The 17035-nt window shown below is 38.9% G+C and overlaps 1 protein-coding gene across 2 annotated transcripts in view; it reads left to right on the plus strand.

Moving 5' to 3' along the window:
• The window catches only part of LOC306888068 (splicing factor 3B subunit 3-like), a 33247-nt gene that overhangs the window by 13572 nt on the left and 2640 nt on the right, over positions 1-17035 (plus strand). For both annotated transcript variants that reach the window (XM_079446192.1, XM_079446193.1), the window contains exons 13-24: positions 1311-1462; positions 1828-1983; positions 2083-2238; positions 2354-2497; positions 7538-7660; positions 7748-7902; positions 10712-10886; positions 11787-11992; positions 12171-12327; positions 12671-12796; positions 13160-13372; positions 13645-13743. In XM_079446192.1, coding sequence (XP_079302318.1) covers positions 1311-1462; positions 1828-1983; positions 2083-2238; positions 2354-2497; positions 7538-7660; positions 7748-7902; positions 10712-10886; positions 11787-11992; positions 12171-12327; positions 12671-12796; positions 13160-13372; positions 13645-13743 — 1862 coding nt within the window. The remainder of the gene's footprint in view (positions 1-1310; positions 1463-1827; positions 1984-2082; positions 2239-2353; positions 2498-7537; positions 7661-7747; positions 7903-10711; positions 10887-11786; positions 11993-12170; positions 12328-12670; positions 12797-13159; positions 13373-13644; positions 13744-17035) is intronic.

Consider the following 17035-nt stretch of genomic DNA (forward strand, 5'->3'; position numbering starts at 1 on the left):
TGGCCCACTCATCTTGGCAGAATTGTTGTAATTCAGCTACATTGGAGGGTTTTCGAGCATGAACCGCCTTTTTAAGGTCATGCCACAGCATCTCGATAGGATTCAGGTCAGGAATCCTATCGAGATGACTAGGCCACTCCACATTTCTTTGACTAGGCCACTCCAAAGTCTTCATTTTGTTGTTCTTCAACCATTCAGAGGTGGATTTGCTGATGTGTTTTGGATCATTGTCCTGCGGCAGAACCCAAGTTCGCTTCAGCTTGAGGTCACGGACAGATGGCCGGACATTGTCCTTCAGGATTTTTTGGTAGACAGCTGAATTCATGGTTCCATTTATCACAGCAAGTCTTCCAGGTCCTGAAGCAGCAAAACAGCCCCAGACCATCACACTACCACCACCATATTTTACTGTTGGTATGATCTTTTTCTGAAATGCTGTTACTTTTTATGCCAGATGTAATGGGACACACACCTTCCAAAATGTTCAACTTTTGTCTCGTCAGTCCACAGAGTATTTTCCCAAAAGTCTTGGGGATCATCAAGATGTTTTCTGGCAAAACTGAGACGGGCCTTTGTTCTTTTTGCTCAGCAGCGGTTTTCGTCTTGGAGCTCTGCCATGCAGGCCATTTTTGCCCAGTCTCTTTCTTATGGTGGAGTCATGAACACTGACCTTACCTGAGGTAAGTGAGGCCTGCAGTTCTTTAGATGTTGTTGTGGGGTCTTTTGTGACCTCTTGGATGAGTCGTCGCTGTGCTCTTTGGGCAATTTTGGTCGTCCTGCCACTCCTGGGAAGGTTCACCGCTGTTCCATGTTTTTGCCATTTGTGGATAACGGCTCTCACTGTGGTTCGCTGGAGTCCCAAAGTTTTAGGAAAAAAACACTTTTTCACACAGGGCCATGTGGGTTTGGATTTAGTTTTCCCTTCATAAAAAAACCCTTAATTTAAAAACTGCATGTTGTGTACTTGTGTTATCTTTTGATTAATATTTAAACTTGTTTGATCTGAAACATTAAAGTGACATGCAAATAAAAAAAATCAAGAAGGGGGTCCAACACTTTTTCACACCTGTGTGTATGTGTGTGTGTGTATATATATATATATATATATTTATAAATTATTTATTTATAAATATAAATAAATAATATTAGTTGCCATGAAATAAAATGACTCATCAAGATAAATTAGTCATATCGCCCACCCCTAATATATGTCTGTTTGTATTTAAGTATTGGTTTCCTTTTATGGTTGCAAATTAGCCCACATTTGGCAAAAGTTTCCAACCGGAGAATTGTGGGTTTCCTTTTCACAGATGAGTTTGATGCCTACATCATTGTATCCTTTGTTAACGCTACCCTGGTGCTTTCTATCGGTGAGACTGTGGAAGAAGTGACAGACTCTGGTTTCTTGGGCACAACGCCCACCCTGTCATGCTCGTTGCTTGGGGAAGATGCACTTGTGCAAGTGAGCGACATCTCTCTGACCTACATGTATACACAATACCCCATTGAACCTTTTCTGCTTCCTTGTTAAAGCGAAAGTTCACCCCAAAATGAAATCTATTACAGATTATTCCAAATTTCAGAGATTCTTTCTTTTGCTGAACACACAAAAAAAAATGGTATTTTGAAGAATGTGGGTTACCTTTTGTGTTCAGAAGAAAATCAGTCATACAGATTTGAACATGAGAACGAGTAAATGACAATTTTCATTTTTGGGTTAACCATCCCTTTAAATAAATTAGTTTATTTCCAACAATTAGATTAAACAATTGTTTAATGTTCCATCTCATTCAAATGGGTTTTGTTTCATTTGCTGAATCTCTACAGGTCTACCCAGATGGGATCCGTCATATCCGTGCAGATAAGAGAGTGAATGAATGGAAGACTCCAGGGAAGAAGACAATCGTCCGATGTGCTGTCAATCAGAGGCAGGTGGTCATTGCTTTGACTGGAGGAGAACTGGTCTACTTTGAGATGGACCCGGTATGTTGGCAGACATACTTTTATCTTGCATTGTCACCTGAATGTTCATCTATTGTTTGAATGTCTGTCTTTCCGTTTAAGATTTCTCTTTCTTTACAGTCTGGGCAGCTGAATGAATACACTGAGAGGAAGGAGATGTCGGCAGATGTGGTGTGCATGAGTTTGGCAAATGTGCCTCCTGGTGAGCAGCGTTCCCGTTTCCTGGCTGTGGGGTTGGTGGACAATACAGTCCGCATCATCTCCCTGGATCCATCCGTAAGCTACAATTTGCCCTTCTTCAATTGGTCAGCTGATTTGCACAGTAAAACAAGGATTCTAGTCCCTGTGCCCACTGAACTTGTGTGAAGTGTGTAATCTCTTTGTTGCACAGGACTGTCTACAGCCGTTGAGTATGCAGGCTCTTCCCGCCCAGCCAGAGTCTCTTTGTATTGTGGAGATGGGTGGAGTGGAAAAACAGGATGAGCTGGGAGAAAAGGGCAGCATTGGCTTTCTATACCTCAACATTGGCCTGCAGGTTAGAAACTCTTGTGCTTTCTCTGGGGTGATAACAGAAATTTCAGGTCTCTTCCCAGCTACTGGCGAAATGGGAAATTGAGAGCTTTTCCATGTACCTTTGAGCAAGACATGCATCTGTGTTGCTCCAGGAGGGCCTTGCTTGGAGTGTAATTTTAGTTGCTATATATTTATTAAAGTGTGCATGGACTGAAAATTCACCCAGATTCAATAATTCATTACATTTTTGACCTCGTAAATTTCAAAAACTCAATCTTCCGGTTAAGAAAACAGACTTGTCTGACATATATATGCGAGACTTTTTCAGTCATTTCTTCAGCTAAAATACCCACCCCTTTCTTCAGTGCTTCCCACACATAGACTTCATCCAGGTAACCACACACAGTATTAAGAACCAAGGGTTCCCAAACTTTTGAATGTGGTTATTTGAATAATTTCAGCTATTTTTTGTCTTGTGGACTAGTGTTGTCACGGTACCAATACCAGTTCAAATCCACGGTTCTCGGTACCAAAACAAAAACATGCCAATTAAAAAAACACATTTTAATTAATAAACTTAAACAAAAATAAACTACAAAAATCAATGCCATTCTTTATGCTTATTTAAAATTGTTTCAAGTTTTTCCAAAAGTAATAAGTATGAAAAAAGTTAAACAAGTTTCACCCAAAAGATTGTCATATTTCTGTTGCCGCTGTAAACTGTTGTCTGTTGTGGGGTTTGTTGGGGTGTTTCATGATCTTCCTCAGCCTGCAGTTGTAAAAGGAAAATAAAAGATACTTAAGTAAAGAAATGGGCTGAGTCTGACCAAATGAAACATTAGATTGACAACAGCTAAAATATAAAATTTCAGTAAATGACAAAATTCGACTTTTATGATACATTTAGATAAGATTACATATTTTAAGACAAGTCTATCAAATAGAAGGAAACTGCAGTATTAAAAACGCTTTACAATAAGATTCCATTTGTTAGGTAACATGACTTGTCAATAAACAATAGTTATATAGCAATTATTCCTCTTGGGGTTAATTTCAAAATTTACTAATACATAAAATCAAAAGTTCAATCTTTTAAAATTATTTAATGAACAATGAACGGATGAATGATCAAGTGTTTTAATTAAATAACATTCAAAAACAATGTAAAAATATATTGTTCACTCACTATAAGTTGATGTTAGATAATAACATGAAGTCATGTCAATGAATGGTGTCTTATTGTAAAGTCTATACAGGAGATCAAATCTGACTGTACTTTCATTTAATCCAAACTGTGTACGTATTTAATTTTAAAGGGCTTTCAAAACAAAAAAGTCTCAGAAAAGCAGAATATAGTTTATTTGAATTTGGCGCTCCCTCCTGCCAGCCGTGACGCACACTATGACGCTGCTGTCATCTGAGCGGGGCGTAACTTGGCGATCGGCTTTATCCATAAAAAACTGTTTTTTTTTTTCTTCTACATTTTTTATGTGTGTGTGTGTATTGTGTGGGGAATGTGGCCGTATCTGCATGATTATCATCTGTATGGACGGACATCAGCGTGTTTATTACCGACTCTATGACGGCTATCATTGTGATTTAATGATCAGCTATTATTGATTATATGGCCCATCTGTATGATTATCATCTGTATGGACGCACATCAGCGTGTGATTACTGACTCTATGACCATGTCTGGCAATATCACTTCATGTCTGGCAATCAGAATACTTCAGTATACATACTATATACAAAGCATTTTTTTTCTTTTTATCTTCCTTTTTTATTACTCAATTATTTTTGTATTTTTTAGTGCTCAAATAAATCTGTCTATTATTTTATAATTGAAAAACTATGCAGGAACATGTATAATGACTAAAATAGCTTGTATAATTCTGCAATCCATTTGGTGGTTATTTTTCCTCAAACAGGGGGGTGGGGGGACTATAAATAGTTTCAGAAAAAATATTGCAGGAATCTCATTTTTCATGGTATCTTCAAATTTGAAATATGAACTCATGAGACACATGTGGCTTTCAATCCATTACTTTTCTGGATTGCTCCAGGACTTAATGATATGAAATAAAAAAACATTCAGTGTGGAAAAATATTTTTCAAGGCACGTCAGTGCCTATAACTTTTTATCTTTTTGAACATTATCAACTCTGGATGATGGACAGTAAAGCCTAGAGTGTCTTCTTTCCAAAGATACCTAATTTGTTTGTGTAGCACACTTTGTCACGAACTGTTACCATTTTAATTTAGGTAGGTTATTTTCACCTGTGAGGCCCACAATGGGGGCGAAGGTTAACAGGTTAAGTACTATTATTATCCTCTTTTTTATTTAATTATTTTTTTTTTTTATCCGCCCGAGATAATGAAGGTCCAACCCTAATTAGGCACACCTGAAGCAGCTATTCAAGCTCTTACTAGGCATACTAGAAACTTCCATGCAGGTGTGTTGAGGCAAGTTGGAGCTAAACTTTGCAGGACACCGGCCCTCCAGGACCGAGTTTGGACAGCCCTGAACTAGAGGAAAATCTCCCCTCGCCCTACGTACATGCTGACGAACATAGCGACTTTTCTGAAAAAAAAAAAACCTTAGCTATCGTTCAGTTGGAAGATGTCACCAGTGCAGCATGATGTCTGACTTTCCCGCCGCAGTGTCGCCTCTCTCAGCGTCTATTCTGTGCAGTAAGCACCAGAGTTTGCACCGAAATTGCACCAAAGCACCAAATTGGGGCAATTTTGGTCGTCCGGCCACTCCTGGGAAGGTTCACCACTGTTCCATGTTTTTGCCATTTGTGGATAACGGCTCACTGTGGTTCACTGGAGTCCCAAAATTTTAGAAAAAAACACTTTTTCACACAGGGCCATGTGGGTTTGGATTTTGTTTTCCCTTCATAAAAAAATCTTTAATTTAAAAACTGCGTGTTGTGTACTTGTGAAACAGTGCTTCCAGTTGGCCGTACCGCAGCAGACTCATCAGTTAAAATACAAAACGCCGTTTCCAAGCACCTGTCGCTTACTGACTGTTTGGACTTTTAAATGTAAACACAATTCTGTTAATATGCTCATAGTTTGTTACGCAGGCAGTGTGCTGAATGAGACAAAACAGTAATATAGCCAAAACCACCGCTTGTAGTCGCTTTTTAGTGTTAGATGTATATTGATTTTATCAGACGATGTCGCGATTTATAAATCAGGATTTAAGGAGTATAGTGAGAGTGATTCCTGGTTAACGTAGTATTAATGGGTCGTGTTTACTATTTATACTTTTATGTTTGACAACAGAAAATATAATGTGAACGGCTTTATTGGGCATTCAGTTGTATTACAGTATGTGACAGTTCATAGAGTAGAACAGATCTGGGGCCTGTACCATGAAGCCGGTTTAGCTGGCTAGCCAGGCAAGTTTGTTTAGTTTGCACCAATCCTGGGTTTTAGGTGCCATGAAAGTGGTTTGGCTTTTAGCAGTGTTCATCACCATAGTAACTTACACTCCACCGCTAACCTGCTCCTGGGCAGGTTATGCTATGGACTACAGATCTCAAACCGAAATTTGGCCAATCAGCTTCAAGCAAAGTGACACATCTCTGACGCAATAAAGCCACTCCTCAAGTTTCTCTTACTCCAAATTAATGGACGCTACACAGTTAAACATGTTTAAAGATAAAATCATCTGATTTTGAGAGATTTATTATTTTTTATAATTATTTCATATTTATATAATTAGTATATACCCTTAATCCATTACACAAGACCGTTTAGTTTAATAGTAATTATTGAAGGTGCCATAGAATGAAAAACTATCTTTACCTTTGCATAGTTAACTAATAACAGTTCTGTGCATGGAAATGACATACCGTAAGCCTCAAACACCATAGTTTCCTCCTCCTTATGTAAATCTCGTGATCAAAGACCACTGAAAAACAGGCGAAATCAGAACATAACACTGACTGACGTAACAGTCGGGATCACTACGCCCCCAACATTTGCATCCAGCCGCCAACCGAACCATCAGAAGTTCTGCAGGTATTGTAAATAAGCAAGCGCGGAAAATACCAAAAATGGCAGACCATGTTCCAGGCTGTACAGGGATGCGTTGGGGTCTTTATTCAGAAAGGCACAGGAAGCAAATAACGTGAACGCGAAAGTGAAACTATAACGCGATCGACCGATCGTTCAAAAGCAGTTTCAATGCCTCGCGTATTAATAACGGCTCCCTGATGCCCGCATTTTATTTTATGCTCCATTAACTCAGGATCAAGCCTGAGTTGACAGCGAAAGTTGATGATCAGCTTCATGGTACCAAGAAAGCCATACTGGACTGGTTTGGTTTTGTCAACTCAAAACTAATCCTGTAACCCTGCGTTTGTTCACCCACCATCATGGTACAGGCCCCTGAAGTGCCAAAACTCGTTTGAACGCAAACTTGACGCAATGACATCATAAATATGCAAATTAATGTGACGTCACCTGTCACCACGAGTCTCACAAAATCCTGTGGGAAACACTGCTTTCTTATAATCGTCTTCTAGCTCACATTCTGATCTGCCTCTATCTAGTCAACACTTAAAACCAAATTCCCACCCTACATTTCTTTTTAGATAATCTGTTTCACTCAAATGTAAGTCACTATGAGAAATAAATTATCTGTTGCTGCTACATTTTCATTGCAACTTTAATGGGTGAGGAGACTGATAATGGAGCCTTCAGTAATGCATAGGGTAATAGCTGGATAGGCAAAAAAGTTTATAGTGGAGGCACACTTGTGAGCACCCTTCCGCACCCTAAAAAGATAAACATGGCACCCTTTATGGTTGGCAAGCAAAAGCTGCAAAATCACTTCAAGTTACGAGGTCAAACTTAAAAATGAAACGGGTGGATTTTTTTACTGTAAGAGAAACACTTCAAATGTGCCATTTGGGGCAAGAGCTTTGAAAGGAAACCATAGGAGCTAAAAAAGTGACTTCAGTGTGACTGTCCTGTTACTTAATGAAATGACTTTACTGGACAATCCATTGCTTCTTTCTTACCATAATCACCTCTTTGTTTGTAGAACGGCGTGTTACTGCGTACTGTTTTGGATCCAGTGACCGGGGACCTGTCTGATACTCGAACTCGGTATCTCGGTTCTCGTCCCGTCAAGCTTTTCAGAGTCCGGATGCAGGCCCAAGACGCTGTAAGTCACCTTTACATTTGATGTTTGTTGCCATATCGCACAGCTTGCTAATTTGCTGACCTCATTACTTGACCTTTTACTGTGCAGGTTCTGGCCATGTCTAGTCGTTCCTGGCTGAGTTACTCATACCAGTCTCGTTTCCACCTGACCCCATTGTCATATGAAACCTTAGAGTATGCTTCAGGGTTCGCTTCTGAACAGTGTCCTGAGGGTATTGTTGCCATTTCCACCAACACACTGAGGTAAACACACACATACTGTGTATACAGTTCATTATGTGAGCTTTGCAGAACTTCACAGGTTTGTGAGAACATTAACATCAAGCATATTGTGGTTGGCTTCATAGATTTCCTTAAAAATATTTGCTTTAGTTTGAGGGTGGTTAGTAATTCACAAAAGTGTGGACCTCTCTTCCCTAAATGTTTTTACTGGCTTGCTGCTGCATGACATTTCACTTTGGACAGGATTATATGTTTTGATTAGTCAATTAGTGCTATAAAAAAGGTTGACATCACCGTAAGATCAGTAAAACTTTTCCTGTTTGTTTTGGGAGGTCTGTACTAGTTGCTCTTTTGTAGCTATCAACCTTTTATTTTGTGATTTAAAAAAAAAAAAAAAAAAAAAAAAACTACCATCCAGGTAGGGCTGTCACGATTTTTAAAAATCGTCGACTTCATTTTGCTTGCATCGACTAACCGGCTAAATACCGGAAGTGGTGCATTTCACGGGCGAGAATCATAAAACACATTATTAGACTATTTTCCAAGGCTATTCTAACACCGTATATGTGCTTTAATTATTTGCATGCGTGTAGGTTAAGTATGTGCGTCACACAGCGGCTCCGTTCACAGTAGTTCCACAGAAACTTATCATTTACATTTGAACTCCATCTCTGCATGTTGTTGTGAGTTTGGGTTTATTATAACGTTCATCTGGGTACGCAACGTGCGCCATTTCATCAGATTTGTAAGGTAAATCATTTATAAATCTACACAAACACAGGAGAATACATTGCGGTTTCAAAATAAAAGCTCAAACCCACACTCTTGAGTTTACACGTTTTGATGTCCACATTCATTTAATTACAGTGGCTGTAGCATTTCTGTCCTAAAGAAATGGCCAAATTTGAATTAAATGGTGCTTGGTCAATATTAAACATGGACTAGATCGCGCAGTAAAGGTCTCTGCACACTGAGTCCGAAATTTTCGCATGCGTTTTTTCGCATGCGCGATCTTAAAAATTCGTCACGCACAGAGACCTTGCACACTGAGTCCGATGCGTTTTAATTAATCCGTTGCGAAAAAATTCGCAAAACTATACAAAATGTCTTCAAGCAGTGAGGATGATTTTGTTGACCTCTCTCTTTTTAAAAAAAGAAAAAGGAAATATTGGGTCCATTCAATCCTTAGATTGCGCAGAGAGGAAGAGTTCCACCTCCTTATCAAAGAGCTGCGGGATTATCCCGAGAGATTCAAAGTTTATTTCAGGATGTCAGTGCCTCAGTTTGATACTTTGCTAGCGATACTGAATCCACATATTAAAAAGAAGACCACCAATTTCCGTGAACCAATTTATCCTGAACAGAGACTGTCTGGATACACCCACAGACACACACACACACACACACACACACCGAACTGCGGCATCGGAAAGGTACGCGCCAGGCATAAAAAAAATAGGCTACAGCAGTTCTTTATATTCTGTATCTTTTGTATTCCGCAATTTGTTTGTCATAAAGTGCTCTGTGCTGCAAGACGAAGTGTATTAATTTGTCTGACACTATTTTGGATTTTGGCTTTCGCTTGTACGGTGGCTCTGAATTGTCAAAACACCTCAAAGCATCTCAAAATGCTTTATACGGATGCGAAAAACGCAAAAAAACGAACCCGATCCGATTTTTTTTTTTTTTTGACGGACGACAATTTCGGAGGCAGTGTGCAAACGTGATTGACAAAACGTGAGGTCGTATTTATTTTTCAACGTGCAAAAAATTCGGACGAAAAATTCGGCAATGGCCTTAATGTGTAAAAATAATAATCATGCCGTCAGCGCCCCCTGTAGGCCTTTGTTGTAATGCGTGATGTACATTAACTATTGTTTTTTTAATACATTGTGTATTTTAACAGTTTTGTTCAATAAAACCATATGATTTCTTGCTTTTGATACTTTATTTGAACTAATTATTATTGCATCATTGCTATTATATATGTATTTTAAGTCATTTTAAAAGCTATTGTTCACTTACATCCATGTTTATTACCACAAAACGATTAATTATAATTATAGGGCCCTATGAAATCCGTTTTATTTCCAAATTCAGTTTCTTCCATTTTCATTTTTTTTATACTCTGTTTTAATGGTTAGATTAAAATGTAATCTAAATTTTAATCAATTTTCTAACTAATTGAGTTTTACAGTTTTATCTTTACCAAATTCTGTTTTCCATTATTTTCTGGATTCCATTTTAATGGTTCCATTAAATTTTAATAATCAAAAGCATCTCCAATTGATTGATTTTATATAATTTTTTTTTTTTTTTTTTTCAGAAATACTGCACATTTACATTTTTCACCTAAATAAATTCTGGTAAATACTCCTTTTAAAAAGTGTTTTTTGATTTTAGTATTAGTAGTAGACTAGAACACATGGATATGTTGTCATTCTTACACTATAATACTGAACTTTGATTTCAGTGATTTGGACTGAGATGGACACTTGCTTCTTGCACTGTTGCACTTTTCCTTTAAAAAAGGATTTCATAGAAATTTGGATTTCATTTGGTTTAATAAAATATTCTTAAGTAAAATTGTTTGGTTTTTTGTGGGAAATTAATTGTTTAGATTAATCGATAAATTAGTCGATAGATTAAGCGAAATAAAAAGTCGTTAGTGGCAGCCATATATCCAGGTCAGCTGCCATTTTATCAGCACAAGCATGAGTCTGTCAAATTATAGCCAGGAAACGGGAGGTTTTGACTTCCTGGGTTTCATAATAACTAACCCAAACTTTACTGCATGCCTTTCTTAACGTCTCATCCCTCCCTCCCTCAGGATTTTGGCTCTTGAGAAACTGGGTGCCATCTTCAACCAGGTGGCATTCCCACTGCAGTATACACCTCGCAAGTTTGTTATCCACCCAGAGACGAGTAACCTGATCCTGATCGAAACAGACCACAATGCCTACACTGAAGCCACCAAAGCCCAGCGCAAGCAGCAGATGGCTGAGGTCAGTGAACATGACCTTCACAGGGCACTCTTAAGAGCAGGGCACTTATCTCCGTTTATTCTCACACACTCTCTCCTGTCTAACTCGTACACTTGTTTTCCCAATCTAATCACTAACTGAGGCAGAACTTCATTGCTTGGTTGTCGGAAGTTGTCTGTCATGTTTGTTTTGTGGCTGCCTCATCACAGCGCATGTTTGCAAGAGTAATTCCACATTGATGAGCCGTAAAAGTGACAAGCACTGTAAAATAAGCCGTGGTTACTGTGGTGGTCCCTCAAAGATAAATCATATTGACTCGGTTCTTTCAACAGTTTAGTGTTAGTAAGAATAAACAGTCCGCAACTGCAGTGTAAAAAGGCTGCTTCTGAATGTATTGCATAAAGTTCTCTTGTTTATCTGCAAATTGTTCTGAAAACATTCTTATATACACTGTGGCCAAAGGTTTGTGGGCAGTCACTTATAATTAGGGGGTTTGGTTTGGCCCTTTAATTCCAATGACGACGAATTGTAATGCTGTTACATACAATGAAATTCTGGAGAAATTTGCACTTCCAACTTTGTGGCAACAGTTCGTGGAGGGCGCAAGTCTATTCCAGCATGACAATGCCCCTGTGCACCAAGTGATTTAGTGGTTCTTGTGTGGAGGAACTTGACTGACCTCCTCAAGCCCAGACCTGAACCCCACAACTCCTTTGGGATGAATTCAAACTTGTTGACCTAGACCAGAGCCTGAGCTCACTGATGCTCATGTCTGAATGGTAGCATATGTCAACAGCTGTTTTCTAGCTTATAGTTGTATACCTGTTAGCACCCAATTAATAATGACAATTGTTTGAAAATAAGATGCAGATTGGTGTCAATTATTGTCTCAAATTACAATTATTTTTTTCTGCTTTACAGGAAATGGTTGAGGCAGCGGGAGAGGATGAAAGGGAGCTGGCTGCAGAAATGGCAGCAGCTTTCTTGAACGAGAACCTGCCAGAAGCCATCTTTGGGGCACCTAAAGCAGGTTCTGGGCAGTGGGCCTCACTAGTGCGCATGATCAACCCCATCCAAGGAAACACACTGGACCTGGTGCAGCTGGAGCAGAACGAGGCTGCTTTCAGGTGAGGAATGTTGAACATCTGGAATGAACAGGACAACGCAGACTTGAACTCCTTTCCGGTTCTACCCATACGACCATTTGTTCTGAATTTAGAATATGGACACAAAGCAGCCAATGTAAAATTAGTCTCTTCCATATCCCACCTCTTTCTCTGACCTTTTTATTTATATGTTTTGCAGTGTGGCTGTATGTCGATTTTCCAATGGAGGTGATGATTGGTATGTGTTGGTGGGTGTTGCCAGAGATATGATACTAAATCCTCGCACCGTTGGTGGGGGTTATATTTATACCTATCGGCTAGTTGGAGGTGGGGACAAGCTGGAGTTTTTACATAAGGTGAGCGAAACAGGAAATGACTTGGCATGAAACTACCGATTGGTCCTATGTGTTAGCTGGGGGCTCAGCAATGTGGAATTCCCCACAAATCATTAAATGTGCCCTAGAAATCCATTTAAGCGTACCAAATCACAAAATTAAACTTTTTGTTATAGGTGTTCTGGCCATGGCCCAAAATTGTCATGCTGTGAACGTTTTTAGTTCAGTTTATATGATGTTTAATGATGCTTTGACCCAGCTACATATCAAAGCCATATGTTAAACTTATCTTTTCTAGTCAACTACTTCTTAAACGGGATAAATTTTAACTTGAATTGATTTAGACATTGGTTCTGATTAACAGACACCCGTGGAGGACGTGCCTCTGGCTATTGCACCCTTTCAAGGACGTGTGTTGGTTGGAGTGGGCAAACTCTTGCGCATCTATGACTTGGGAAAGAAGAAACTTCTTCGCAAGTGTGAAAACAAGGTGAGAAGTCACAGAATCACAGTGGGGTTTTTTTGGTTTTTTTTTTCTACCGGAGGAAGTGAGCAAGCATTTTTCTTTTCTTTGAAACACTGAATAATATGAAAGTAACATCAGTGACACATTACTCTGGTACTTGATGTTGATGCATAACCACATGAAAAACACTGAAACAGAAGCTCAGACCACAGTGATTTTCACATAAGTAATGCGCACTGGCATCAAGTATTAATTTATTTAATTAGAAACAGCTAAGTTAAGAAAGTGTTGCTCCTTTATGAGATGCTTTTGAATGTCCTTGACAGAAGCTTTAAAAGAGGTGCAACCTGCCAAGATGACTTAAGTCTCCTTTTCTTGTTCTTGTAGCATGTTCCTAACTTGGTAACGGGCATTCACACTCTTGGGCAGCGCGTGATAGTATCCGATGTTCAGGAAAGTCTGTTCTGGGTGCGCTACAGACGCAACGAGAACCAGCTCATCATCTTTGCCGACGATACACATCCTCGTTGGGTCACAACCGTCTGCCTGCTTGATTATGACACCATGGCTGCTGCGGATAAGTTTGGAAATATCTGTGTTGTGAGTGTCATCACCTGTTTGGTTTTGAAATCTTTGAGACCAGTACCACATACTGAGTTTGTTTGCCAAGTCAGTGTAAACTCTTTGATTCCAGGGAATATTTTAGTATAGATGAGCTTTTTAACATCTTGACAAATTGCCAAATTTGTTAGCAGTCGTAATGGAGGAAAACCAAAAAATGAACGGAAAAAATTTGAGGTGTCATCATCTGTATACATTTCCTACATACTGCATACTTTTTTTTTATGTGTTCATTTTATGTTTATTTTCAGGTCCGCCTGCCTCCCAACACCAGCGATGATGTTGATGAGGACCCCACAGGGAACAAAGCATTGTGGGACAGAGGCTTGCTTAACGGAGCATCACAAAAGGTAGTAGTTTCTTCTACCCTCATTACTTAACTTTCCCACAGGTCCCGGAAAAACCTTTGGCACTCAGCTGTCCTTACCGCTTGTTCCTCATTGTTTTTGTCTGTCTGGTTGGTTTTGCGGTTGCAGTTCTCCTTGTGCACACTCAGAGACCTGCACCCCAAAACATTTGGCAGGAGTCCACACTCCACTCTGGTTCTGTAACCTCAGCAGCAAATCTTGTCCTCTCGCCAGAGATCATTATGTGCAGATTAGGAGCATGGAAATGTTTAGGTGGACACAAGGGAAAGTCCCTATTTGCACACCAGTGACTTGCGTCTAGCTTTGACAGACATGCCTAGAGCATGTGTAATCCGGGATGAGCTGGACTGGGTGGTTGGTATAAATATTATTGTGGAACTTGTCTAGGGATGCACAATATTTCATGACCATATCAATTATTAGCCAAAATTCATGTTTTTTTTTCCTTTAATTTAATTGCATCAGTGATGTTGGGTATTTATTTGTCAGTGTTGGATATTTAACTCCTATTTGACGTTTCCACCTTTTCCAACATCAGATCTAGTGCTTGCTTGAATGAAACCCTTTCCCCTTATGAGCATATTTAAGTTTTTCTTTGAGTGTGTAATGATAGGAAAGCTGTATGTGTTTAAGCATTAAAATGAATCGAGTTTACTACTTTGGAAAAAAAAAAAAGTTTACACAACATTTAGACGTTGTAACAAGTAAAGGTTATGTATACATAATGCTCTGTTTATCAAGTTTTGTTTTAGACCACACACACAGGTTCTCATCTAATACACCAGAATCCTTTAGTTAAAGCTCTTTGGTGGGAGAGTTGAGCTCAGTTGCATGTTTTTAAAGTTAAAGCTGCAGTCTGTAACTTTTTTTTCTTTTTTTTTTTGTTAATGTTTTTCCAAAATCAATTTTTGAGCAAGTACATAACCAGCCAGACTGACAGCCACACATACTTCTCAAAACATTAGATTAATCTGCGTCTTGGTACTCTCCGTAATGGAGGCAGAGGGTAATTTGGAAAGAATTATTGTTGAATAAAGTTATTTTAGTTTTTTTGCACAAGTATTCTCGTAGCTTCATAAAATTACGGTTGAACCACTGATGTCACATGGACTGTTTTGTCGATGTTCTTGGTACCTTTCTGGACCTTGCACTTGGGAAGGACCCTTGCTGTCCTATGGAGGGTCAGAAAGCTCTCAGATTTCATCAAAACTATCTTAATGTGTTCCGAAGATCGAAGGTCTTGCGGGGTTTATATATCATAATCTAATGCCTACATTCATTGTTAGTATATTAAGTTGTGTAAAATCTAATTTAAAGTCCGTGTAAAGTGATATTAAAATGTGTTCTGAGTTTCACACAACAGAAAAATGTGTTAACCACCCAGCCAAATTTGAATGATTAAAAAACCGCCAAGTAACTAAAATAAGTTATCAAAATCTTTGAAAAATGAGCAGGACTCTCTGCTCTCAAATGCTGGGGGCGTGTCTGCTGTCTGCGCTGAAACCACGCCTACTCACGGGAAAGCGGCCATCTCTCTCAACTGTCAAATACCGCTACAACCTGAATGGATGCTACTGATACTACCTCTAGTAGCTTAATTGGATTTATACAGCCATACACGTTTGAGCAAGAAGCGAAAAGAAAGCGGTACAGCTCACGTTTCTAGATGCAAATTGTGAACGCTCCTTGTTTTTAAATTGTATGTATTCTGCTACATATTGATGCCTCTGGGCTAAGACCCGGGTATGCATTTACTCTAGAACCGTCCCTGCCTAGAATCTGTATATCTAACATCACAGACATTTAAAAAGACAAACTAAGAACTTGACCTCTTAACGTAGTTATTATAGTGATAGGGGCGGGGCCACGCTGGGTGGCTCCATTGTGTCATTGAGCCACCGTTTTAGCCCCGCCCAAAAAAATCCTGAACACAGAATTAGCCTTTTTCACAAAAATCAGAAATTACATCAGCGCAGGGTAAAGTTAGTTCCGTTATAGGTCTGCGCCTATTAAATCAGTACGCCCTTTTCTCAAATAATGCTTCTTACCTATTCTGTTTGGTCTGTTTTCCAAGTTGTTATATAATCTATAAAGAAATAACATTTTACTTTTTTGTAACTTATATGGCCACTCAGACCGCTGACTCGTGAGAGAATGTGCTTAACATAGCGCTGGATGGTTTCTATTCTCCATCTCCCAAGTCCCTTTTTTAAATAGTCTTTGATCTCCGGTACATTTGAGCGTATTATCTCAATTATCATTATCAGTCATTTCCCTCGAATCACCACATTATGATAAATTACTTGAAAATGACAACATTTATGACCAGATGCACATTTTTCCAAGAATACATTAAACAATTCTCAGTCCGATTGATGCATATTAAACTCAACACAACAACGTAAATTAATCCCGATAGAATGAGAACAAAGCTATGAATCGGAGTCATCTCTTGTTTAATATGTGTTTCCCAGGGCACATTATACAACATACATTTACACCATCGCATTAATAATGCAAAGGAGAGCAAGTAGAAAATACATTACCATAATAATAATAGCGAAAAAAATCACGTGGAGAGTCTAAATGCACAGCCAGCAAAGGACAGAATGGCAAAGCAAACGTTAAGTGAATTATAACTGCCACCATTTAGAATTAAACTTGTATTTGTGATGACCCGAACTGACCAAACAGTCAATTGTGAAATGTTTGCGCCTTGTAGAGTACAGTACCGGCAGTTCAAGCATTTTCATAGGATCTAATTTGAAAAAAAATACTTTGATTCTCGACTTCATTCTTAAGTACGGCCGCTGTTGTCACTGGAAAAACTTTTACCCTGCAAGCGCCAATCCGTAAGCCAGAAACCCGGAAGTGTGAAAAAGGCTAATTGGTGAAATCTGTTTAACTCCACAATTCAGTACTACATGGTTAAGTCTTTTTAATGTGTTTCAGCAATACATTTCTAACTTTTGTAATGTGTTTAGAAACAATTCTCAGAATTCTTTACACGTACTTTTAAAATTGTTTTAAAAAAATGTATTACAAATTACATGTAATTTATAATCTTTGATTATCAGTATTATTATTACTGATGGTATTAGGACCCCCCCCCCCCCCCCCCCCCCCCAATCTTTACTGATCTTTGCCTTGCAGAGGACACCATGCACTTTTCTAGGTTTTTGTATATGGTAGTGACAATCCGAACGCAGAGATTGTGCCGCCGCTGCTATCCGCCATCTTGCCCGACTGCTACAGCCTGACTCCATAGAAATAC

The sequence above is a fragment of the Barbus barbus genome (assembly GCF_936440315.1).
Source record: "Barbus barbus genome assembly, chromosome: 22".
NCBI classification, from domain to species: domain Eukaryota; kingdom Metazoa; phylum Chordata; class Actinopteri; order Cypriniformes; family Cyprinidae; genus Barbus; species Barbus barbus.